Source organism: Rhinoraja longicauda, chromosome 2 (genome assembly GCF_053455715.1).
Source record: "Rhinoraja longicauda isolate Sanriku21f chromosome 2, sRhiLon1.1, whole genome shotgun sequence".
NCBI classification, from domain to species: Eukaryota; Metazoa; Chordata; class Chondrichthyes; order Rajiformes; family Arhynchobatidae; genus Rhinoraja; species Rhinoraja longicauda.
In genome coordinates this window covers 37,954,414-37,980,634 of record NC_135954.1, presented here as the reverse complement: position 1 = coordinate 37,980,634, position 26,221 = coordinate 37,954,414, and the positions used below count along the sequence as shown (strand labels likewise).

Below are 26,221 nucleotides of genomic sequence, written 5' to 3'. Positions count from 1 at the left end.
GCCTGTCCTGCTGAGTTACTCCAGCATTTTGTGTCTATTTTGGGACTGTAATCAGAGATTGGTGAATCTGTGGAATTTTTTGCCTCAGAAGTCTGTGAAGGCCATCAATGGATATTTTTAAGGCAGGGATGGATAGATTCTCGATTAGTAGGTGTTGGAGGTTATGAGGAGAAGGCAGAATGGAGTTAGGAGAGATAGATCAGCCATGATTGAATGGCGGCGTAGACCTGATGGGCCGAATGGCCTAATTCTACTCCTATCACTTAGGTCCTTATGATCTTATGTAATTACCTGACAGCAGTTACCTGACAGCAGTTCTCTCACGTTCTTGTAGACAATTACTCCTCCTTTGTGGGCCTGCTCTCCTGATGTCTTGCTTATTCCGTGAATAATCCTACATTCCAACTCCTATATAGCTGCATAGTTCTAATTATCTCTGCCTTGCAGTCTAAGCATTTTGCTACTCTAATTATTGCTCTTTTCTAACAGGAACCTTTGTTACCTTTACTAAAGTAGCTTCATTTTCCATCATCATCTAGCTGCCCTTACTACAAACTTTCTCTATTTTCTTATGATTTCTGGCGATTCCTTCTTAACTGATGTTCTTCTTGAAGAAGTTTGGGGTTAAATTTGGGGATATAAGTAGTGCTCAAATCAAGAATTGTTTTGATGGAGTGACTAAACAGTTACTGAAACTAACCCGAGATTGTTCAGCGTGCGAGTGTGAGAGTGCAGGTCACTGAGTGTACTTACTGCTGTGTATCCAGTTCCACGACTCTCAGATACAGTAGGAGATGTTACTGGACTAACAATTCAGAAGTTTGCACTGATGACCTATTGGCCCAAGTTCAAAATGTCACCATGGCAACTGATTAATTCAAATTCAATTAATTACATAAACCTGCAATTAAAAAACTAGCGATGATATGGCCATCATGTGATTATGGGTCCACAGTAACATCTTAAATAGCCTAACATGCCATTGACTGCAAAGGCAATTGGGAAAGGACAAATAATTTTTCAGCATTTCCTTTGTCACAATGATGTATAAAACACAAAGATGGGTGTCTACAGCACACAGACTTAAGGCATGGCAAAAGAGTACAAGGTGACATGAGGAAAGACGATTTGCATACAGTGCCCAAGGGGGGGTTTTGAACACAGATTCAATAATTAAGGTCAAAAAAAGATCAAGTGTGGCTTTATTCTGAAAATGTGGGGAAAGAGCAAAAAAAAAGGGTGAAAATGCAATCTTTCATGTTTCCATTCGCAGAACATTTCATTTTCTTAGAAATTATAGAATTATTTCACTTTGTGAATTGTAGAGGGCCGAAGATATGAACTGCTTATTTATATAAGAGGCAATGCAAGTAAGATTAAAAGCATGCAACACAAAAGATAAATTGTATAATTCACCTCTATTTTCGTTGTTGCCGCAATGACGGTCAGTATTCAGGATTAAACGAGGCAGACAAGTAAAAGGAATGAAGAGATATGGAATCATTTTCTTCCCCTAACAAATAATTACATAGTGATCACTTGACTGCATGTTGCAACTTTGATGCATTTCCATATTTAATGAAAAAGGAATTCGATTCTTTTATTTTTAATTTTGTTATATATTGAATCTTTAATTTTGTGGAAATAATACAAGTATATTGCAAATTATAACATTTTAAATGGGGAAATTGAATGTTTTTTGTGTTTTTTTACGTCATGAAACATCGGATTGTTGCAAAGAGCTTTGTGTTGTTTGAGGTCTTGAACATTTCTTCCTGCTGTGCATTCCATGTAATGTGTTACTCCAAAAAAAAAATCAGCATAATTAAAATCTTTATTTTAAGATATTAGTTTACAATTATGATATTCCACAGATTATATCTGATGAAATGTTTCACAATTACATTGCCATTTCCCAGTAGTGTTAAAAAGTTAAGAAATTACATTTGTAAAACATCTTAATTCATAATTTAAATGTTTTCACAATTCAATTTTTGTTATTTCTAGCAGTATCACAAATTCATTGCACACCTTACTTATTTGGCAGTGCTTTAAGATTTGCTCTCTCTATTGGGAGAGTTTGTTCTCAGTTGGAGACATTTGTCACTTCTTCAGATCTACGCTCTCACACAAGGAAGTGTACTGGATTCTGTTTATCACAATTCTCTGATTATCACAATTCTTATAGAAGAATCTTGTTCTGTTAATGAATCCAAAAGGTGTTTGAAAACAAAGTAAAATTGTTCTAGAAGTATAAACCTAAGCCTTATGTAAAAGGAAGCTTATCAATCACAAGTATTATATTGCTGGAGTAACTCAGCAGGTAAGGCAGCACCTCTGGAGAAAAGGATTAGGTGACATTTCAGGTTGAAACCTTTCTTCAGACTGAGTGGCAGGGGAGAGGTATGAAAAGGTTCTGAAAAAATCAGATCCGGCATCGATGTCCAAGGAAAGATGGAGCCCACAATGGTCCATGATTGGCTGTGGAAGAGGTAATAATGAATGGATATGTGGATGTGAACTGTGGAACTGGCAGGACGACTAGGGTGGGGGAGGGGCAGAGAAAGAGAGAGAGAGAGAGGGGTTACTTAAAATTAGAGAAATCTATTACCACTAGGTTGTAAGCTGCCCAAGCGAAATGAGAGGTGCTGTTCCTCCAATTTGCATGTTGCCACACTGACAGTGGAGGAGGCCCAGGCCAGAAAGATCGGAAAGAAAGGAAGGGAAATTAAAATGTTTGCCAACTGGGAGATCACATAGGTCAAGGCGGACTGAGCGTGGTGTTCAATGAAATGATCGCCCAGTCTGCACTTGGTTGTGCCGATGTATCGGATTCTACACTGAGAACGGATACAGTAGATGATATTGGAGGAGGTGCAAGTGAACCTCTGCCTCATCTGAAAGGACTGTCGAGGTCCCTGGATGGAGTTGAGGGAGGAGATATAGGGACAGGTGTTGCATCTCCTGCAGTTGCATGGGAATGTACCTGGGGAGGGGGTAGTTTGGGTGGGAAGGGACGAGTGAACCAGGGAGTTGCAGAGGGAACGATCTGTGCGGAAAGTGGAAAGGGGTGGAGATGGGAAGATGTGACTGGTGGTGGGATCCCGTTGGAGGTGGCGAAGTTGTCAGAGGATGATGTGCTATATGCGACGGATGGTGGGGTGGTAGGCAAGGACTAAGGGGACTCTGCCTCTGTTGCAACTTGGGAGAGGGGCAGCAAGAGCGGAGGTATGGGAGACTGAGATGTGTGAGGGCCTCATCCATGATAGAAGAGATTCCTAAAGATATCTCGGAGTCCTGGTATAGAACACCTCATCTTGGGCACATATGTGGAGGAGACGGAGGAATTGGGAGTAGGGGACGACATCTTTGCAGGAGACAGGGTGGTCCAGATGGTTGTGGGAGTCAGTAAGTTTGTAATAGATGTCAGTCGATAGTCTAAGTCCTATGATGGAGAAGGTGAGATCAAGAACGGGGAGGGAGGTATCGGAGATGGTCCAAGTAAATTGAATGCAGTATGGAAATTGGTAGTGAGGTTAATGAGGTCCATGAGTTCTGCATGGTTGCAGGAGGTAGCCCCGATGAAGTCATCAATGTGGCAGAGATAAAGTTCGGGGACAGGGCCAGCAAATCCCTGGAACAGGGATTGTTCGACATACCTTACAAAGAGGCAGGCATACAGTGCCCTCCATAATGTTTGGGACAAAGACCCATCATTTATTTATTTGCCTCGGTACTCCACAATTTGAGATTTGTAATAGAAAAAAAATCACACGTGGTTAAAGTACACATTGTCAGATTTTAATAATGGCCATTTATATACATTTTGGTTTCACCATGTTGAAAATAAAGCAGTGTTTATACTGTAGCTGGGGCCCATGCAAATGCGCATGGCTACGCCTTGGACTTGGAGGAAGTAGTAGGAGTCAAAGGAGAAGTTGTTGAGAGTGAGGACCAGCTCTGTTAAGTGGAGGAGATTGTTCATAGAGGGGAAAATGGCTGGTTCTGCGGTCAAGGGAGAAATGGAAGGCTCCAAGGCCTTCCTTATGGGGGATGGAGGTGGAGAGTGACTGAGAGTCCATAGTAAAGATGAGGGAACAGGAAAACGGAAGTCATTAAAGAAATGCAAGGCGTGTGAGGTGGCTTGGACATGTCACGAGGGAATTGACCAGGAGGGATAGGATGGAATCAAGGTACATGGTAATAATTTCAGTGGGACTGGAGCAGGCAGAAACAATGGGTCTGCCAGGGCAGTTCTGTCAAATCCTCACCTTGATCCGAATATAACAAACACAAGTCAAGGACACTGAACACAGGCAGATTAATTCCGCCATTCCATTACATCCCGACAACACGAGTCCTGTGACCTTTCTGACTCATAGTAACACGTGATACATTTAAATGCGACGTCAGTTATCATGACAAGTTCCATTTATGGGTTTTGGGGAGAAGGTAAAACTGGGCCGTGCGGGGCTGAGGAATAAGGTTGGAGGCTGTGGAGGACAGACAGCTGGAAGTGATAAAATCAGAGATAGTCAATGAGGTTATGCCGGAAGTGATAAAATCAGAATGGTCTGCAAGATTATATTTATTGATGCACTGTCAGCTCTACTAGGTATTTCCATTTTCCGGAAGCATAGATCATGGAACAACAATGCACAGGAACAAGCCCTTTAGCCCACAATGTCTGTGCCAAATATGATGCCAAATTGAACATGATCTTTTCCCTGCATATGATCCACATCCCTCCGTTCCCTGTCAATTCAAGTGCCTATCTAAAGAAATAACAGTATTGTATCTGCTTCCACCACTACCCCTGAACCTATTTTAGATTTATAGCCTATAGGCTGCAAATAGACTGGCTTCTTTTTAAACATTTAATAATCCCTTCCCCTAAATTTCTGCACTTTACGGCTTAAGGGAAGTGCCCCATCTACTCACTTCAGTTCATTTTTCATATGCCAGACAAGAGACTTTGTGCCTGTATTTACCAATGTTCCAACATATAGCCCTTCTAAAAGAAATTAATGTAAGGAGACTGAAAGCAGGATTGCTCACTAATTTTATTTCCATTCCTACCCTTGGAACCCCAGGAAAATTGCTGTCCTTCAATGCCACTGCCGCTCTCAAAGGAATGGGGAGCTGTTGTCACTATTGTTTATGTCAACTCAATATTGAAGAATTTGAAACCTTCTTGGTGTAAAAGAATTAGTAGCATAATATCACTGCATATACCCACCCAGTGATTCAGCCACTTCAGGTACCATTTCTATGCAATTTCTTTATATATAAGATTCAGAATTTTCAGGCCAACACACTATTCCTCCCTTTCATAATACTTATATGTCAGATTTTTGCAGTAAGAACATTATTCTTCCTGGCCATGATTTATTATGCTAGATAAACTGAATTCAATTAGGCTTCAGACTTTCAGTAAAAACAGTCTGACAACTCTGGGTAAAATACAATCAAGAAGTCTACAAACAAAAAAGCTATACTGTAAACCTGACAAGTTACCCAATCTTCCCAAATGTGAAAAAATTAAATTCTCCTGAATCTCAGTGTTCATAATTGGAATCTACCATCTTCATTTGCTTTGGAACATCTGCTAATTTAATCTAGTTAGCAATTGGTCATACAGAATAAATGCACTTTTAGCTTTGAATTTGGCTTGCGATCTAAGGCAGAATGGTAATGTGGCCCTTTTAGTTGATTTTAACGGTCTGATCCTGTGATCCCTTCTGATACTATATCTTATATGCATGGTTTGCAGACTTTGCCAGATTTAGCTACAATGCTGCTTTAGTGAAGACTACCGATAATGGGCTCAGAAATAAGGCACTCAATGGATCTCGTTCATTCACATCTGAAGTGCAGAAAAAAAGTGAACTTACTGCAGAGGTAGTTGAACAAGTTTTTTTTTTTAAGTGCAGTTAATGTTGCTTCCCTAAATTTATACAGCTGATTTTCTCTTGCAAAAGTCAACTAATTATTTTCCTCAGGTTTTCAGCCTAGCATTCATTAAGTCACTTGCTAACTGCTTCCTCCCTTGCAGCAGTCAGGAAGGGCATCATGGGGTCCACCTCTGATCCACGCACTTGCGCAATGAGCTACTAACAATGCAGCATATTTTTCAAGAAAATGAGGCCACTTCCCCACAGATAGGTTAGTTCTAATGCATGATGTAATGATTTTGTTCCAGTAGCGATGGTTTTCAAGTCAAAACGAGGAAACAAATAATCCTCCAAGATTTGCTGAGTATCTCACAAGGCCACTGCTTAAGATTTTCTCATTGACTTTTACTGGCCACAAGGACCCACAACTAATACCCTAATCACAATTCTTCTTAAAAACCTAACCATAGTATTTTCCTCCTCTCTTCAACCGTTGTATTTAAGTTATTAAGCTATTAAAAGCTAAGTTGTCTTTAAGCTATTAAATGTTGAAATGTTATCTCTGTGACTGTAATTAGCATATCTGTTCTTGCTCACTCTCACTCGCTCTCAGTTTCTAAAGCATGCCTTTGACCTAGTTCAACAATTTGCTGCATTATCAGCATTTTCATTTTACAGCACGACTAATCAGCTTTTTGGTCTGTTGTGTGCTGTGGAAATAGGCCGGTAAATTTTCAAAATTCCAATGCACAGCAGACTCTTACAGATCTGCTTAACTCAAAGCTATTGATGCATTGTGAATTGATGTGCAAATAAGACTGCTGCTATTGTAATGAGAAGCAGTAGTACTGACACTCTCCAAGTGCTAGTTTGGCCTACCAAGATGGGAAGTGGTCCACAGCAGGGGAGACCCAAACCTTTGTTGCTAAAGGAGCAATCATGTACCTCATAGGCCAGGTTTATGAAAACCGCACTTGCTTCTTCATACAGAGGGTGGTGAATATCTGGAACGAACTGCCAGAGGTGACAGAAGAGTCAATAGTTAAAGGATGCAAGGACAAGTACATGGATCGGAAAGGCATGGAGGGATACGTGCCTAATGCAGACAAATGGTCTCTGGGTCTGATGAAGGGTTCCCATCCAAAACATCATTTGTCCATTCCCTCCACCGATGCTGTCTGACCTATTCAGTTCTTGTAATTTGTTTCTTTGCTCAAGATTCTACCTTTCATCTCCAGACCCCATTTCTTCATTGCATGCTTCTATGATTTGGTCACCTCTGACCCTGAATCTCTTTTGCCACTCTCTTCACCGGATGTGAGAGTGGCTTCCTGACAAGTTCACCAGATACAAATACAGTCTGGTCTATGAATTATCATTCAGGACCAGACATCAGAAGATGTCTTCCCACCGGCCAGGTTACTCTCAAGTGTCAATGATTAAAATCAGCTATGTGATCATTTAAAAGTATGAGACAGGAGGGCCAGGTAGCGCAGCTCCAGCGACCTGGGTTCAGTCCTGACCTCCGGTGTTGTCTAGACAGAGGTTGTGCATTGTGCGAATTTCTGCCAGGTGCTTTAGTTTCCTCCTACACTCCATACAGGTGCAGGCTGACAGGCCACAGTAAACTGTACTTAGTGTGGGTGTGGTAGGAGATACAGAAAAAAGTTGATTGGCACGTGTGTTAGAAAAGACTGCAGGGGAAATAAGTGAGGGAATGTGATTACAGTACTGTGAAAACGAGTACGGGCCTGATGGGCCAAATGGCCAGCTACATTTTAAGACAATTATGTTATGAATACAATTAAGCTTCAAATTAAGTGATGCTGGCTGCATTATGGAGGCAGGGTAAGAGCAAGGGACTGCCTTGTAGTTAGGAAACCTGGCAGAATGATTTTCCCTTAGGTTTCAGGACAGGATTTAATTTTGTCCATTTTGAGACTGCAGAGGGTAGCTATTGAGCAGGGCAGTGTTTGGGATAGGCTAATGATCAGGGAGTAGAAATAAGGGATGAGGAGACTGAATCATGGGGCCATACACTGGGGACAATAAATCGCTTTGGAAGTGGTCAGTGCTGTGGATAGATCAGCAGGGTCGGGTTGGTGAGAGATTGCAGTGGTTAAGTACATCTTAGAAATGTAGTCCCATATTTTGCAATTTTTGACTTTATAAATATTGTATCAAGGGATTAAGTGCACAAACTTTTGGAATGCTGCTTAGAGCCACGACCTTCTGCATCAGAGGTTAGTTAACTATCATTAGGAAGTAACACTTTAAGATTATATGACACATCAAAAGTATAAAAGTAACAAAACTGACCCATCTGAGACAGTTTATTTGCATCTCTCCAGGAAAACTGATTATGTTTTGGGCTGAAACGTCCAATAAGCCAGGTGTGCAATTCAGTACAGTTAACATCAACATGCTCATAATTATAGAAACTCTTTAAAGTATGGATTTTCACACATTATAGTATTAAAAATAACTAATAAAACTGACATTTCTAAAAAAAATTAAGGTTCAACACTATTCTGTAGTCAAGTGACAGAGTTAGTGATACCTGATATTCCACGAGCAATCTGATGCTTGAACTTGTTGGTCGACAATACCCAATAACTAAATTTGGTTTTGCATAAATGTTTGCTCAAATTTCATGCCAACCGTCAGCTGCAGTGTTTCCATTATAAATAGGCACTCAGATTAACAATCCTTAAGTCGTTTGTTCAGGATGGCATTTTTAACTGAATATTCATCTCTGTCCACCACAAATTTGCAAACATTAACTGGCAATATAATGGAATCTCCATTGATATGACCGATTCATGTCACACAATCTACTTCATAGCAATCTAGTCAAGCATAATCTCGTTAGTTAGTGATCCACACGTCAATATTGCGTATTAGCCCCATGCACGAGGAACACCATAAGTAATCCATGATAATGCAATTTTACATGTGTTCTGGATGGCTCTGCAGGCAGGCTATGAATTCTCCCACTGGCTTGCTTTCATAGCAAATTTGATACACTGCTGTGAACATAGGGAACCTATAACAAGAAAAGCAAAAATTGTATGGGTATGTGCCAGTTCAAGAGGAAATAGTGGGGGAAGAATAGGGGAAGCCATCTGGTGGTGGATTGGGAACATGCATCACAAGGACAAACATCTATATACCAAAACTAATTTGTTCGTATGTTTGTTCCTGAACTACAGCAAAAACGGTACACAATAGTGCAATAATTTTAGGCCCACCTTACTCACCATCGTCCCTTTGGTGCTAATGGGAGAAGTTTTATTGAAATTGGTGTTATATTTTTTAAGTTATTCATATTTAAAAGTTTAAATCTATCTCCTAGGGAGGGAGGGGGGGAAGATAAGGGGGGTTGAGGGGGATGAAGTGGGGGAAGAAGGGGGGGAGGGGAGGAGGGAGGAGGGAGGGGTTGGAGGGGAGGAGGGAGGGGTTGGAGGGGAGGGGGAGGGGGGAGGAGAAGGTGCTGCACCAATGCAGGGGCGGTTTGGGCACAACGGGTCTAGTATATATTAAAAGGTTTACAAGTGCCAAGTCAAAATACTCAAACTTAGAGTCATGGAGTCATACAGCATGGAAACAGGACCTTCAGCCCAGCTCATTCATGCTACTGAGATGTCCCATTTAAGCTAGTAGGAAAAAAACTGCAGATGCTGGTTTATATCGAAGGTAGAAACAAAATGCTGGAGTAACTCAGCGGGTCAGGCAGCATCTCGGGAGAGAAGGAATAGGTGAAGGTCTGAAGAAGGGTCTCGACCCGAAACGTCACCCATTCCTTCTCTCCCGAGATGCTGCCTGTCCCACTGAGTTACTCCAGCATTTTGTGTCTACGCCCCATTTAAGCTAGTTTGCCCTCATTTAGACAATAGGTGCAGGAGGAGGCCATTCGGCCCTTCGAGCCAGCACCACCATTCAATGTGATCATGATTGATCATTCCCAATCTGTACCCCGTTCCTGCCTTCTCCCCATACCCCCTGACTCCGCTATCCTTAAGAGCTCTATCCAGCTCTATCTTGAAAGCACTCAGAGAATTTGGCCTCCACCGCCTTCTGAGGCAGAAAATTCCACAGATTTACAACTCTCTGACTGAAAATGTTTTTCCTCATCTCCGTTCTAAATGGCCTACCCCTTATTCTTAAACTGTGGCCCCTGGTTCTGGACTCCCCCAACACTGGGAACATGTTTCCTGCCTCTAACGTGTCCGACCCCTTAATAATCTTATATGTTTCAATAAGATTCCCTCTCATCCTAAATTCCAGTATATACAAGCCTAGTCGATCCAGTCTTTCAACATACGACAGTCCCGCCATTCCGGGAATTAACCTAGTAAACCTACACTGAATGCCCTCAATAGCAAGAATATCCTTCCTCAAATGTGGAGACCAAAACTGCACACAGTACTCCAGGTGCAGTCTCACCAGGGCCCTGTACAACTGCAGAAGGACCTCTTTGCTCCTATACTCAACTCCCCTTGTTATGAAGGCCAACATTCCATTGGCTTTCTTCACTGCCTGCTGTACTTGCATGCTTCCTTTCAGTGACTGATGCACTAGGACACCCAGATCTCATTGTACGTCCCCTTTTCCTAACTTGACACCATTTAGATAATAATCTGCCTTCCTATTCTTACCACCAAAGTGGATAACCTCACACTTATCCACATTAAACTGCATCTGCCATGCAACCTCCCATTCACACAACCTGTCCAAGTCACCCTGCAACCTCATAGCATCTTCCTCACAGTTCACACTGCCACCCAGCTTTGTGTCATCTGCAAATTTGCTCATGTTACTTTTAATCCCTCCATCCAAGCATTAATATATATTGTAAATAGCTGCAGTCCCAGCACCAAGCTTTGCGGTACCCCACTAGTCACTGCCTGCCATTCTGAAAGAGCCACATTTATCCCCACTCTTTGCTTTCCGTCTGCCAACCAATTTTCTATCCATGTCAGTACCCTACCCCCAATACCATGTGCTCTAACTTTGCTCACTAATCTCCTATGTGGGACCTTGTCGAAGGCTTTCTGAAAGTCAAGGTACACCACATCCACTGGCACTCCCCTGTCCATTTTCCTAATTACATCCTCAAAAAATTCCAGAAGATTAGTCAAGCATGATTTCCCCTTCGTAAATCCATGCTGACTCAGAACGATCCTGTTACTGCTATCCAGTAACAATCCTGTTACTGCTGGTCCATATCCCTTTGAACCTTTCCTAGCAATGTATCTGTCCAAACTTCTATTAAATGTTGTCATTTTACCTCCTACAACTACTTCCACTTGCAGCTGGTCCCATATACCTACCACACTCTGTGCAAAAAGTTGCCCCTCAAGTTCCTATCTTTCCCCTCTCACCATACACCTATGTTCTTTATACTCCATGCATTTACCCTGTCCATTTCCCTCATGATTTTATATACCTCTATAAGATTACCCCTCAGCCTCTTGTTCTCCAAGGAATAAAGTAATATCCTGGCCCACCGCTCCCTATAGCTCAGACCCTTGATTCCTTACACCATCCTTAGGAATCTTTTCTGCACTCTTTCCAGATTTAAAGGCACCTTTCCTATAGCAGGATGATCAAAACCAAAACACAATACTACCAAAGTAGACACAAAATGCTGGAGTAACTCAGTGGACAAGCAGCATCTCTGGAGAGAAGGAATGGGTGACCTTTCAGGTAGAGACTGAAGAAGGTTCTCAATAGACAATAGGTGCAGGAGGAGGCCATTCGGCCCTTCGAGCCAGCACCGCCATTCAATGTGATCATGGCTGATCATTCTCAATCAGTACCCCATTCCTGCCTTCTCCCCATACCCCCTGACTCCGCTATCCTTAAGAGCTCTATCTAGCTCTCTCTTGAATGCATTCAGAGAATTGGCCTCCACTGCCTTCTGAGGCAGAGAATTCCACAGATTCACAACTCTCTGACTGAAAAAGTTTTTCCTCATCTCAGTTCTAAATGGCCTACCCCTTATTCTTAAACTGTGGCCCCTGGTTCTGGACTCCCCCAACATTGGGAACGTTTCCAGCCTCTAACGTGTCCAACCCCTTAATAATCTTATATGTTTCGATGATCTCCTCTCATCCTTCTAAATTCCAATGTATACAAGCCTAGTCGCTCCAGTCTTTCAACATATGACAGTCCCGCCATTCCGGGAATTAACCTAGTAAACCTACGCTGCACGCCCTCAATAGCAAGAATATTCTTCCTCGCCCGAATCGTCACCCATTCCTTCTCTCCAGAGATGCTGCCTGTCCCGCCGAGTTACTCCAGAATTTTGTGCCTATCTTAGGTGTCAACTAGCATCTGCAGTTCCTCCCAACACAATAATTCCAAAAGCAGCTTTATCAATTTCTGTTCATGTTAAAAGCAATCTAGCTTTAAATTACATGCAAGATAACTTGGGTCCAGATTGATGTCCAACATGAAGAATGTGAAGTTATTTAACATAAGATATACAAGCAGTAGTGCTCTAGCCCAGCTTGCCTGCTCCATCATTCAATAAACCCTGACTGATTTTATACATAAGCACCACTCACGGCATTATCCTCATCACCACATATCCCCTTAATATCTAAACATCTATTTCATCTGGGTCTGGATTATACTCAGAAACTCAGCCTCCAGGGCCCTTTCAAAAATTCACCACAGTAATGCAAGGATTACAACAGGGCTTAACTAAAAGGCAATTATCTGCGAACAGTCCCTATGTCCAGCAAGCAGCCTCGCTTAGGAAAACAATTAGGTTCAATTAGAACCAGTAAATCATGAAGCCTTAAATCATGTGGCCTCGAATTATGTAGCTGGAAAAGCCCATAGAGATAAGATGAGCTTGTTTTCCTTCTCAGAGACGACCAAGACCAGTTCAGTGCATGATGTACGGAATAATCCTTGTTTTGAGTATTAGGAGGATAGCTAATCTTAAAATGTAGCTGGCTGTTGTCTGAAAGAGGCATGGACTTGTTGCTTGTATTCTGCAAATGAGCTCATTAGACTTCTCCTCAGACTGGGATCCCAAAATGTGTCAGGATCCTCGAGTTCTCCAGACCACCCATTGCTAGCCAGAGACCCTAACAGACAGAAGACCATGGGACTCGTTGCCTTTTTGAGGTTTCAATAAATGTATTGTTTTTAACTTTATAAATGTTCCTTCCATTTGGCCCTGGTGAGTGAGTACTGATGAGGGAGACAAAAGCGCGTCGTCCACTTTGGACCCTTGAATTATCATTTTCGGCTGTTTACTTCTACTAACTTGCTGCCTTGGTTAATAGACATTTGTAAGAAGATGGAACTTTAGCTGATTTCCATTCCTAAATCCAGACAATTGAGACCCATTGAAAACTAATCTTATCACTGATGCTTACCTTTCCAGATTTTTTACAATTATTTACTACATTAATAATAAAATTTGAATACAGAACTCTACTCAATTCTAATTTTTAATTTTGTTTAATTATAAACAATTATCCTTTTCAAAAAAATTAACAATATCTACAATTCACAAAATGCTGGAGTAACTCAGCAGGTCAGGCAGCATCTCAGGAGAGAAGGAATGGGTGACGTTTCGGGTCGAGACCCTTCTTCAGACATCACCCGAATCGTCACCCATTCCTTCTCTCCTGAGATGCTGCCTGACCTGCTGAGTTACTCCAGCATTTTGTGAATAAATACCTTCGATTTGTACCAGCATCTGCAGTTATTTTCTTACACAACAATATCTACAATATTTTGAAATTATGAAAATTAAATTCTGATTCAGTGACCTCCATCTTACTGTTCTAATACCAACATGATACATGATGTTGTTAGTGAATACAATTGCAGAGAAAAAATTAAACTCTATTGTGAATCTCAGAAACTACTGATCAAATTAAATTGCACAGTAACATATTTTTGCTTTCTATTCTACATTTTCTTTGACCTCTATTCCCTTTATCCTGTTTTCACACCTTACACTTCCTTATCCATATACCGCTCATTCCCCTGACATCAGTCTGAAAGGTCGCGACCCAAAATGTCACCCATTCCTACTCTCCAGTGATGCTGCCTGTCCGCTGAAAGAACCGGCATCTGCAGTTGCTTCCTAAAAATATTTTTGCCCTGTACCCACTCCATTACGTTTAATAAGACCCAGTTATTTTGCATTAATTGCCTTTTAAACAAATAAGAAATTAATCTGTTCCATTTATGGGAAGCCAAATAGTAATTAACTGTATAATTGACATCTATGTGACAATTATTTATGCAGTCAAAAATCTTCTCTGCTGTACAACGTTATTTCCTCATGGCAAATATCCTTTGAGATAAAAACGATGAAATTTTAAGTTTCAACTTTTTCTTCTTCATTCTCTCTCTCTACCCAATCTTTGGTTCTTTGCCTGTACTGCTTGATATTTCTCTTAGCACCTCCCCATTTCTAAGCTGTAAACTCCCGTTAGTTGTGGTCTTGCATTGCATTCATGGATGTCTCAGATGAACTGCTGCCTCAAAATGTTGTGTTTAAAGTTGCAATTCCAGTGAGTCAGATCGTAACATATATTTGTACAGAAAAAAATTGCGATTGAGCAAGCTCACACAGAAAGAGGTTGTCTATTCAAGAAACACGTATTTATACAGTGCTTTTTACTTTCAGGAAGTGCCTCCCAAAGATTTACTTCAGGGAAAATTAACATTTATCCTGAATACAGACCGTTCGAATTGGAAATCTGTCTATTATTTTGAAGTTATTGAGAAATGCGTAAAGATCACAGGTAGAACTAACATCATCCAGTTTCAAGGGTTGACATATGATCATTGATAGATTATTGATTAGTACGGGTGTCAGGGGTTATGGGGAGAAAGCAGGAGAATGTTAGGAGGGAAAGATAGATCATCCATGATTGAATGGCGGAGTAAACTTGATGGGCCGAATGGCCCAATTCTGCTCCTATCACTTATGAACTTTTTGTACAGTTAAACAATTGCTGTGTTTTTAATGTGTTATGTAGAGAAATACTTCAGCAGCCTCCTTGAATAGCATGTCAAGATAAACTGATGGCATCGAGCAGCACAGTGGCGCAATGGTAGAGTTGCAGCCTTACAACGCCAGAGACCTGGGTTCGATCCCGACTGCAGCTGCTGACTGTATGAAGTTTAGCTGACTCTCTGTATGGAGCGCAGAGAGACACGTTCTCCCTGTGTCTGTGTATGTTTTCCCAGGGTGCTTCGGTTTCCTCCCACACTCCAAAGAAGGGCAAGGTTGGAGTTAATTGATTTTGGTAAAAATTGAAAATTGTGTCTAGTGTGCAGGAGAGTGTGTATGTATGGGAATCGCTGGTCGGCGCAGACTCGATGGACTGAAAGGCCTGTTTCCGCACTGTATCTCCAAACGAAACTAAACAGAAGCTGAAGTACTAAGAAGCAGTGTAGAAAGACTGGGAAGTTTGTGCGGTCAATGTTCACAGAACACGAATCAGCCAAGTCCAGCATTTTACATACAGGATGTCAGCAAGGGTGGTGGGGGTTGAAGAGAGACAACACTGAAGCATCCAAAGAAAGGAGGATATAGTTACACAGACAACAGCCCAATAAATGAGCAAGAAACAGGTAAAGGTGACTTACTTATCCACCATTGATCTTTGTTTCAGAATGTGGTACACTTCTGCTGATGTCTTAGGTCCTTGCAGCTTCTGGCCATTCAGCATCTCCTGTTCCAGCTGTTCAATGGTCTGAGAAGCAAATCATCCTTTTTAAAAAACTTTTGTGCTTTCAATGACTGAACAACATTTAGACAGTTATTGAATATAACTCTACAAACATTACAGAGTCAAATTATAAATAATATAGGTAGGGTAGACTGTTGGAACCCATTACCCAAGATAGAAATATTGAATAATAAAGGACATAGGTTTAATGCGAGAGGGGCAAAGTTTAAAGGAGATATGTAGGGCAAGTTTTTATTTTTACACACCGAAGGTGATGAATGCATGAAACGCACTGCTGGGGGTGATGGTGGAGGAAGATACAATAATGGCATTTAAAAGAGACTATGGATGTGGATATGCAGGGAATGGATGGATATGGATTATGTGCAGGCAGGTAAGGGTTGGTATCATGCTCAGCACAGACATTGAGGGACAAGAGGCCTGTTCCTGTGTGGTATGATTCTATGTTCTGTCAATAAGCTGGAAATATTTAAATAGGTTTCACATATTTTTCCCATCGAAATCCTTTTGAAGCCATCATTTCTTTCTTGCTTATACTTCTAGTTATCTTTCTCAAATAGGAACTTTTCGAAAGATTCCTGACAGGGGACAGAATCGAGGGATAGACATCACTGGCACCACCTTGCACATGGTGACCAGAGAGAAGAAACTCTGGATAATTTACCCTTCATTAACATTTTCCCTACTACCATTCCGGAAAAAACCACGAAATTAAGGAACATAAGATCAACCCTTTTTCTACATGCATATTGAACTGTGCGTTTAAACAGAATATGCATACAGGTCCTCCCGCGGTTACTGCAGGCTCTGCTTGTAAGAATTACTCCTGTCACAAACAGTTTGCTGGTCTTAAATGCAGATGCAAATCAAGTTTCCACACAGCAGATGTCTGCAGAGGTGGGTTATCCCATAGATGGAGTTCCGCAGTTCCACCAGTCTGGGTGGAACCACTTCTCTTCACGTTGTATATTAATGATTTGCATAAGGGGATTGGTGACTTTGTGGCCAAGTTTGCAGGATAGATGGAGGGGCAGGCATTGAAGAGGAAGCATGGGCTCTGCAGAAGGACTTGGGCAGGTTAGGAGAGTGGCCAGAGAAGTGGCAGGTGAAATTCAGTGTAGCAAAGTGTGGAGTCATGCACTTTGGTAATAAGAATAAAGGTGTAGATTATTTTCAAAATGGAGAGAGAATCCAGAAATCATAGGTGCAGAGGGACTTGGGAGCTGGTGCAGGATTCCCAAAATGTTAATTTGCAAGTCGAATTGGTAGTAAGGAAGGCAAGTTCAATGCTAGCATTTATATCAAGAGGACAAGAATAAAAAACAGATATGTAATGCTGAGGCTCAATAAGGCGCTGGTCAAGCCGCATTTGGAGTACTGCGAACAAATTTGGGCCCCATATCAGAGGAAGGATGTGCTGCTTCCAGGAATGAGTGGGTTAACATATGATGAACGTTTGACAGCACTGGGCCTCTTACTCACTGGAGTTTAGAAGGTTGAGGGGGGACCTCATTGAAACTGACAGAATAATGAAAGGCATAGATAGAGTGGGTGTGGAAAGGATATTTCCATTGGTGGGAGAGTCTAGGGCCAGAGGTCACAGCCTCAGAATTAAAGGGCGCTCTTTTAGAAATGAGGTGAGGAGGAACTTCTTCAGTCAGAGGGCAGTTAATCTGTGGAACTCATTGCCACAGAGAGCTGTGGAGGCCGTCAGTGGATATTTTAAAAGTAGAGATAGACAAATTCTTGATTAGAACGGGTGTTCTTTAAAAGATTCTACTACAGATATGTTTTAAATGCCATTGATAATTTTTACAAGGACACGTTTTACAGATAGGATTCGCAAAATCGACATTAATGTGTCAGCTGGAACATGTTCTTTTTGGGGACTATAAGGCCAAATTCTGGCTAAAGTCAGCCTGCAACCACACGACAGCTGGGAAATCCACTGCATCGGTCTCCCGATGCATGTTCATACATATGGGCTATACACAAATACACATAATAGTCAATAAAATCCTTCCTTACCTTTCCCGTTTTTACGAAAGCCTCTGCAATCTTACGGTTCCGCCCTCCGTAGCAGGTTGTGATGACATCCGCAATACCACAACTTTCTAGAAATGTTGCAATAGAAACGCTTCCTTTGCAAAAGATTTTGGCAAATGCAATCATCTCCATCAAACCCAGGCGAATCACAGCAGCTTTCGTGTTATCCCCACAAAGCAGCCCATCACAGAAACCAGCACCAACTGCAACAATGTTCTGTCAAAGAGTAATATTGCCATTTTATAGAGGTGCAGATTCTAAATTTAAGGTAACAATCAGGTTTTCAAGAAGTTTCATTATCCATTATTAAGGTGGTCATGCTCAATGAATGGCCTCAATGTCAATAAATGTCAAACATAGAAACATAGAAAAATAGGTGGAGTAGGCCATTCGGCCCTTCGAGCCAGCACCGCCATTCAATATGATCATGGCTGATCATCTAAAATCAATAACCTGTTCCTGCTTTTCCCCCATATCCCTTGTTTCCTTTAGCCTGAAGAGCTAAATCTAACCCTCTCTTGAAAACATCCAGTGAATTGGCCTCCACTGCCTGCTGTGGCAGAGAATTCCACAGATTCACAACTCTCTGGATAAAGAGGTTTTGCCTCATCTCAGTCCTAAATGGCCTTCCCCCTTATTCTTAAACTGTGAAGCCTGGTTCTGGACTCCCGCGACATCGGGAACATTTTCCTGCATCTAGCTTGTCCAATCCTTTAAGAATTTTATATGTTTCTATCCCTCTCATCCTAAATTCCAGTAAATACAAGCCCGGTCGACCCATTCTTTCATCACATGTCAGTCCCGCAATCCTGGTAATTAATCTGGTGAACCTATGCTGCACTCCCTCAATAGCAATAATGTCCTTCCTCAAATTAGGAGACCAAAACTGCACACAATACTCTAGGTGCAATCTCACCAGGGCTCTGTACAACTGCAATAGGATCTCCTTGCTCCTAAACTCAAATCCTCTCACAATGAAGGCCAACATGCCATTAGCTTTCTTCACTGCCTGCTGTACGTGCATGCTTACTTTCAGTGACTGATGTACAAGCACACACAGGTCTTGTTGCACCTCCCCTTTTCCTCATCAGACACCATTCAGATAATAATCTGCCATCCTGTTCTTGCCACCAAAGTGGATAACCTCACATTTATCCACATTGTACTGCATCTGCCCACTCACCCAACCTATCCAAGTCACCCTGCAGCCTCATAGCATCCTCCTCGCAGCTCACACTGCCACCTAGCTGTGTCATCCGCAAACTTGGAGATGTCACATTTAATTCCCTCGTCTAAATCGTTAATATATATTGTAAATAACTGGGGTCCTAGCACCAATCCTTGCGGCACCCCACTAGTCACTGCTTGCCATTCTGAAAAGGACCCATTAATTCCTACTCTTTGCTTCGTGTCTGCCAACCAGTCAATACCCTACCCTCAATACCATGTGCTCTAATTTTGCACACTAATCTCTTGTGTGGGACCTTGTCAAAGGCTTTTTGAAAGTCCAGATATACCACATCCACTGGCTCTTCCTTATTCATTCTACTTGTTACATCCTCAAAAAAATCCAGAAGATTAGTCAAGCATGCATTCCCATTCATAAATCCTTGCTGACTTTGACCAATCCTGTCACTGTTTTCGAAATATGCTGCTATAACATCTTTAACAATCGACTCAAGCATCTTCCCCATCACTGATGTAAGGCTAACTAGTCTATAATCCCCCGTTTTCTCTCTCCCTCCTTTCTTAAAAAGTGGGGTTACATCAGCTACCCTCGTTAATATAGTCGAGAAAACATTGGAAAATGATCACCAATGCATCCACGATTTAGGGCCACTTCCTTGCTTACTCTGGGATGCAGACCATCAGGCCCTGGAGATTTATCTGCCTTCAGTCCCAACAGGTTCCCTAACACCATTTTCTGATTAATGTGGATTCTCTTCAGTTCCTCCCTCCCACTAGATTCTCGGTCCCCTAGTATTTCTGGGAGATTGTTTGTGTCTTCCTTAATGAAGACAGAACCAAAGTACTCGTTTAACTGTTTTGCCATTTCCTTGTTTCCCCATTGTAAAGTCACTGCTTCTGATTGTAAGGGATCTACATTTGTCTTCACTAATCTTTTCCTGTTTACATATCTAAAGAAGCTTTTAGAGTCAGTTTTTATATTCCCTGCAGCTCTCTTTCATGCTCTTTCCCTCCCCCCCCTCTTAATGAACCCCTTTGACCTCCTCTGTTGTTCTAAATTTTTCCCAGTCCTCTGGTTTGCTGCTTCTTCGTGCCAATTTATATGCCTTTTCCTTGGATTTAACACTATCCTTGATTTCCCTCGTTAGCCACGGTCGAGCTGCCTTCCCCATTTTATTTTTTCGCCAGACAGGGATGAACAATTTTTGTTCATCCATGCGGTCTTTAAATCTTTGCCATTGCATCTCCACTGTCAACCCTTTAACTATGATTTGCCAGTCTATCCTAGCCAATTCCTGTCTCATACCTTCAAAGTCTCTTTTCTTTAAGTTCAGGACCCTAGTCTCTGAATTAACCGTGTCACTCTCCACCCTAATGCAGAATTCCACCATATTATGGTTACTGTTGCCCAAGGGGCTTTGCACAACAAGATCGCAAACTAATCCTTCCTCATTACACAATACCCAGTCTAGGATGGCCTGTCCTCTAGTCGGTTCTTCTACATATTGGTTTAAAAAAACATCTTGTATACATTCCAGGAAATCCTCCTGCTCAACGCTATAACCAATTTGGTTGGCCCAATACATATGTAGATTAAAGTCACCCATGTAACTGCTGTACCTTTGCAGCACGCATGCCTCTTTTCCCAAAGCTCTTCTCAGAAACTCATATTCAGTACAAATTTCAAAATTAGTCTACATTAAAATGGGAGCCAATACACTACATTTAAAGTGGAATGACTGATAAAAAGGCAATTATGGATGGGCAATAAATGCTGACCTAGCTTCATCGATTATGCGATTCTGTCACAAGCTCTTCAGCATGTTGGGGACCAGCTCAACTTCTGGCTGGGATGGCATAAAGCAAGGATGAGGAGCTCAGAACTATGGCTAACTAGGCCTGCAGGGGAATGGTCCTGCAAGCTGCAGCCAGCAAACTGGCTCCCGTCTTATTTCATTGGCTGATAGTCTGGGCTTGGAATTGGTTGAGCAAACATTGGTACAATATGGACACAGGAAGAACATCTCTCTGCCCACAGAATTCTCCCCCTTGTCAATAACAATCTCTTAAGGGCCACTGCTGGTTCACCTGCTTGCAGCCCGACACATCTGGGCAAATCACACGCCATCCATATTCACCCACCAATAGCAATTAAAATTGTACAACCGGCCAGGACCCTAATTAAACAGTTAAGCATCCTTGCACTAAACAGGTCACTTCTCTGAATAATCACACCAGGTAGCCCTTAAACATCAGTGGTGTGATCAAGATTCCCGTATTCTCAAATGGCAGCCATTTGCATTTAAGGCAAGAAATGAGCAGCCAAAAGTTACGTGACAGTTAAACATATTTGATTGTGGGCGATTTGCAACGTCACTCAAACATGCTCACTGATTACTTATACAGGTTTTCATGTGGAGGTTTCACTGGGTCAGAACAGGCATCAAGGTGATTTGGCCCATCTTACTCCAGTGATAGAAATATTAAGTGTAGTAACAAAAGGTAGACACAAAATGCTGGAGTAACTCAGCGGGATAGGCATTCCTGGAGAGAAGGAATGGGTGACGTTTCGGGTCGAGACCCTTCTTCAGACTTAAGTGTAGTAACAACAGCTTAGAATTATATAACATCTTTAACACAGAACATATCCCAAGGTTTTCATGAAATATAAGTAAAATATAAAAAGTAAAGGTTGGGAATGGAGGGGTAAACAAGAGAACACATTTTGGTCGAAATCAAGGAATTTTTAGAGGTATTTTATATGGAGATAGAAAGGACATCTTAGGAAGGAAGGAAGTTCTAATGATGTGGATCCAACCAGGAGCATAATCAAAGTAATGAAGTTTAAAGTTAGTAAACATATGTAATAATTCAATTAATTCAAAAATGTAAATTACCCGTAGCTCATCTTGTTCCCATAAAGCTTTTCTGCTTATTGAAAAAAATGTAAATCATTGAATTTGCGACACAGCCAACCTGGCACAGGTTCAGCAGCTAGCTTCCCCAGCGAAACAGATAAATAACATTAATGGTTTATATTTTAGATAGTAGATTTTTTAAGGGTCTTAGCTTCAAGCTCTCATCATCGAGCATATCAGGCAGAAGCTGTTTTAAATACAAGATTTCACTCCCAGCATTCAGAGATGGATAATTATCCATTATAAGGTGGCACATGTCGCTATGGTAATGTTTAGCGATCAGATCATGGATATGATCTCCATACCACCTTGATGTCCATGTTTATATACAAATGAAATTGGAATGATTCAAATCTTTTTTTTAAACACTATAACATGCTTTCTTACCTTTAATGCACCACAGAGTTCTACTGTTTCCGCATCATCCACTACTGTTATCCGAAAATTGGATGTCTGTAAGAGCTCTTTGAATATGTTTCCATTCTGCACATTCTTGCTGCCTGGTAGAAGAAATGTCTGTTACTTTGTGCTTCTAAGTAACAACATTAATTTCTACTGCTGCCCTTGAACATCAAAAACAATTCCTGCAAACAGTGAACGTTTAATCATTTCACAGTGGCCTCTCCGGGATCATTCTCGTAAACCTTCTTTGGAACCCTCTCCTAAGTCAACACATCCTTCCTCAGTAATGTGGCCCAAAACTGCTCACAATATCTCAAATGTTGTCTCACCAGCTCCAGATAAAGCCTCGGCATTACATCCTTACATACACGTATTGACTTCTAAATTCTTAACAAATTAATGAACCTTTCCCTAACAGTTCAGCCAGCTAATCCAAGAAAGAGCTGACAAATATAAATTACTAAATTGCGGTCACCAATTTTTAGATAATTCTCGATTTTATTGGTATTTGTTTATTATTGTCACGTGTACCAAGATAGAGCAAAAACCTTTCTTTGTGAACTATCCAATTAAATCATATGATACACGAGTACAATCAAGCCGTATACAACAGTAGAAAAACAAAATACCAGAGTGCTGAATAGTGTTGCAGCACTGCAGTTGCAGAGAAAAGATACAGCATCCACAAGGAAGTAGGTTGGATGATTGAAACTACATCCTAGTTTATGGGAGGACCATTCAGTGGTCTGATAATAGTGGGGAAGAAACTATTCCTGTATCTGGTGTTACATGCTTTGAAGCTTTTGTATCTTCTACCTGATGGGAAAGGGGAGAAGAGGGAATGACCGGTGTGAAAATGGCTTGATTATGTTGGCTGCTGTCCTGAAGCAGCGTGAAATACAGATAGAGTCAATGGGAGAGGCTGGTCTGTGTAATGGTTACATCCACAGTTTCTTGTGGTCATTTCTTGTGGTCTTGGGGAAAGCTGTTGCTAAACCAGGCTGTGATGCATCAGGTACATCTAGAAAAATTGGAAAGAGTTGTGGGAGACATGCTGGATTTCTTAATCTTCTGAGGAAGTGGAGGCATTGGCGTACTCATTTGGCCGTAGCTTCAATGTGTTTGGTCCAGGACAAATTGTGACATTTATGCTAAGAAACATTGAAGCTCTCAACCATCTCCACTTCAGCACCATTGACACCAACTGGGATGTGTACCCTACCTCGCAACCTTAAGTTAATAACTAGTTCATTCATCTTGCTGACATCAAGGGTGATGCTGTTGTCATGACATGATGTCATATATTGACATGATGTCATATCATGACACTAAGTTCGCTCCTTCCTGTACTCCCTTGTTATTGTTTGAGATCTGGCCCAGCACAGTGATGTTATCTCAATTGAGTTAGAGCATAATTTGGCCACACATTCATGAGTGTTTAGGAAGTATAGTAAGGGGCTGAAACGCATCCTTGTGGGGGACCGATGTTTAAATTTATCATGGGGGAATTTTTTTTTTTGTGCCTATTTTCAGTGATTGTGGTCTATGGTTTTTGATATTCGTTCCTGATTGGTGATTTAATAAACTACAGAATGTTTTGGTGATTTTATAAACTACAGATCTACACAATGATTTTTTTAGTGTTCCCACATTGCAAAACAGTTCACACCAGTTACTTAACAGTGCCACAGTATGTAGCAGAGTTCAGCAATCCAAAAGTGCAGCGATTTACCGATTGTAGTTTCACAGAATTTATCTGCTGCTACTTCATTGGCTATATTGGCACCCATTAATACGCTGACATCAATTTTCATTTTTTCCCTGATTATATCAGAAATCAGTTTTAATCCTTCAGGCCCTTCATCAATTCCCTGAAATTAAAAAAATAAACAAAATAGCAAATATTTGTATACAGCAATACAAAATTAAAAGCATTTTGCAACAGATTTGTAATTTATTTAATTACAAAGTAATCATAAGATCATAAGTAATAGGAGTAGAATTAGGCCATCCGGCCCATCAAGTCTACTCCGCCATTCAATCATGGCTGATAGATACATAGCCAATAGGTGCAGGAGTAGGCCATTCGGTCCTTTGAGCCAGCACCGCCATTCAATGTGATCATGCCTGATCATCCACAATCAGTACCTCATTCCTGCCTTCTCCCCATACCCCTTGATTCCATCAGCCCTAAGAACTCTATCTAACTCTCTCTTGAATGAATGCAGTGAATCAGCCTCCACTGCCTTCTGAGGCAGAGAATTCCACAAATTCACAACTCTCTGTGAAAAAGTTTTTCCTCATCTCAGTTCTAAATGGCCTACCCCTTATTCTTAAACTTTGGCCCTGGTTCTGGACTCCCCCAACATCAGGAACATGTTTCCTACATCTAGCGTGTCCAATCCCCTAATAATTTTATATGTTTCTATAAGATCCCCTCTCATCCTTTTAAATTCCAGTGAACACAAGCCCAGTCGCACCATTCTTTCATCACATGACTGTCCCGCTATCCCGGGAATTAACCTGGTGAATCTATGCTGTGTAGCACGAATATCCTTCCTCAAATTAGGAGACCAAAACTGCACACAATACTCCAGGTCTCACCAGGGCCCTGTACAACTGCAGAAGGATCTATCTCTCCGTCCTAACCCCATTCTCCTGGCTTCTCCCCATAACCTCTGACAGCCTCTAAAGGGAGGTTTTGCAATGATGTTATTTTTTGGCCATTTTAAATAAGCCAGTGAATGAAAAAAAATAGCACTGTCGGACTCCAATAATTATTAATTTTGTCTTCGTATACGATACAAAATATAGATTTTATGTCAGTGTATTTTGAAAAAAATGCATAGTGCAGTACGTGTTCACATGCAAGATGTAAAGCACCATTTGTATATCCAAATTTATTAGCCACTTTGATAATAATCCAGAGAAAGCAGTTCCAGTCTCATTTTATATACAATTAGCACAATAAGAACCACTCGTAGCTTCCTACCCATTAGAGGAAGAAGGCACTTTGGCACCATTATTAACATAGGGAAATTTATAATCCCATCACTTCACCAGCACATTAATTTATTATCTATTCAATACACTGGTTTAGTTTAAGTGGAACAAAGTCCAAAGGAATAGATAATCAAGGTATGATAATAAAGATTTGAATCTTCGAAATGACATCCCAAACAATGTTCTTTCAAATCTGAAGGAGAATAAATCAGGAATGAACTCAGCTAAAAACCAACAAGTGAAGTAAATAATTTGAGGTTTATAATTACCACAGGCTGAATGAAACTCACCAAGTTTCTAAACCCAATCTCTTTCCCACATCTCGTTAACTAGAATTAGCATGAAAACCAAGAGAGTGAAAGATCATTTGCAAATATTTAAGTACCTTGATAAGACTTATGCCAAGAGCGTTCTGCGGCACTTGATTAACAATTTCATCACATAATTTGCGGATAAATTGGTGAGGCACAACAAAAACTAGCAAATCTGCACCACGTACAGCATCCTTTAGATCCGCAATAGCAACCTATGATAAAATGACAAGAGATTTAGGAAGTAATCAAATAAAATGATACTCATTTACAGGCAAAACCATATCTTTTTTACATTATAACTGAAAACATGTTCATTGGATTCTAGATGCATGTGCTCAAACATAGAGGCATTTTCTTTTTGCTTGAACACATCATAGAAACAGTAGACCATTCATGTGATATCTGTTCAAGTTTAATGAATTGAAATTCTTTCAGGTTTTTAGGCGGTGCAATTGGATATCTTGTGAACAAACCTTATTTTTGTATATCGCAGCATGGCCCCATGTGTACACAAGCAGATGCATTGGAGGGACACCAATCTACATAAACTGCACAACTAACAGTAATTCACTCACTTCTCTTAGAAACATAGAAAAATTAGGGGCTGGAATAGGCCATTCGGCCCTTTGAGCCAGCACCACCATTCAATATGATCATAGCTGATTATGTAAAATCAGTACCCCGTTCCTGCCTTTTCTCCATATCCCTTGATTCCTTTA

The 26,221-nt window shown here is 41.1% G+C and overlaps 1 protein-coding gene across 2 annotated transcripts in view; it reads right to left on the bottom strand.

The window, feature by feature from the left end:
- Window positions 1-1,646: 1,646 nt before the first annotated feature.
- The window catches only part of LOC144603875 (glycerol-3-phosphate dehydrogenase 1-like protein), a 38,195-nt gene continuing 13,620 nt past the window's right edge, over window positions 1,647-26,221 (bottom strand). The window contains exons 3-8 of one of the 2 annotated variants that reach the window (XM_078417667.1): window positions 25,574-25,714; window positions 23,918-24,056; window positions 22,171-22,283; window positions 17,660-17,893; window positions 15,528-15,634; window positions 1,647-1,802 (exon numbers count right to left, since the gene is read on the bottom strand). In XM_078417667.1, coding sequence (XP_078273793.1) covers window positions 1,715-1,802; window positions 15,528-15,634; window positions 17,660-17,893; window positions 22,171-22,283; window positions 23,918-24,056; window positions 25,574-25,714 — 822 coding nt within the window. In that variant the 3' untranslated portion in view covers window positions 1,647-1,714. Of the gene's footprint in view, window positions 8,941-15,527; window positions 15,635-17,659; window positions 17,894-22,170; window positions 22,284-23,917; window positions 24,057-25,573; window positions 25,715-26,221 lie in introns of both variants that reach the window. The other variant, XM_078417657.1, reaches the window with a different exon arrangement.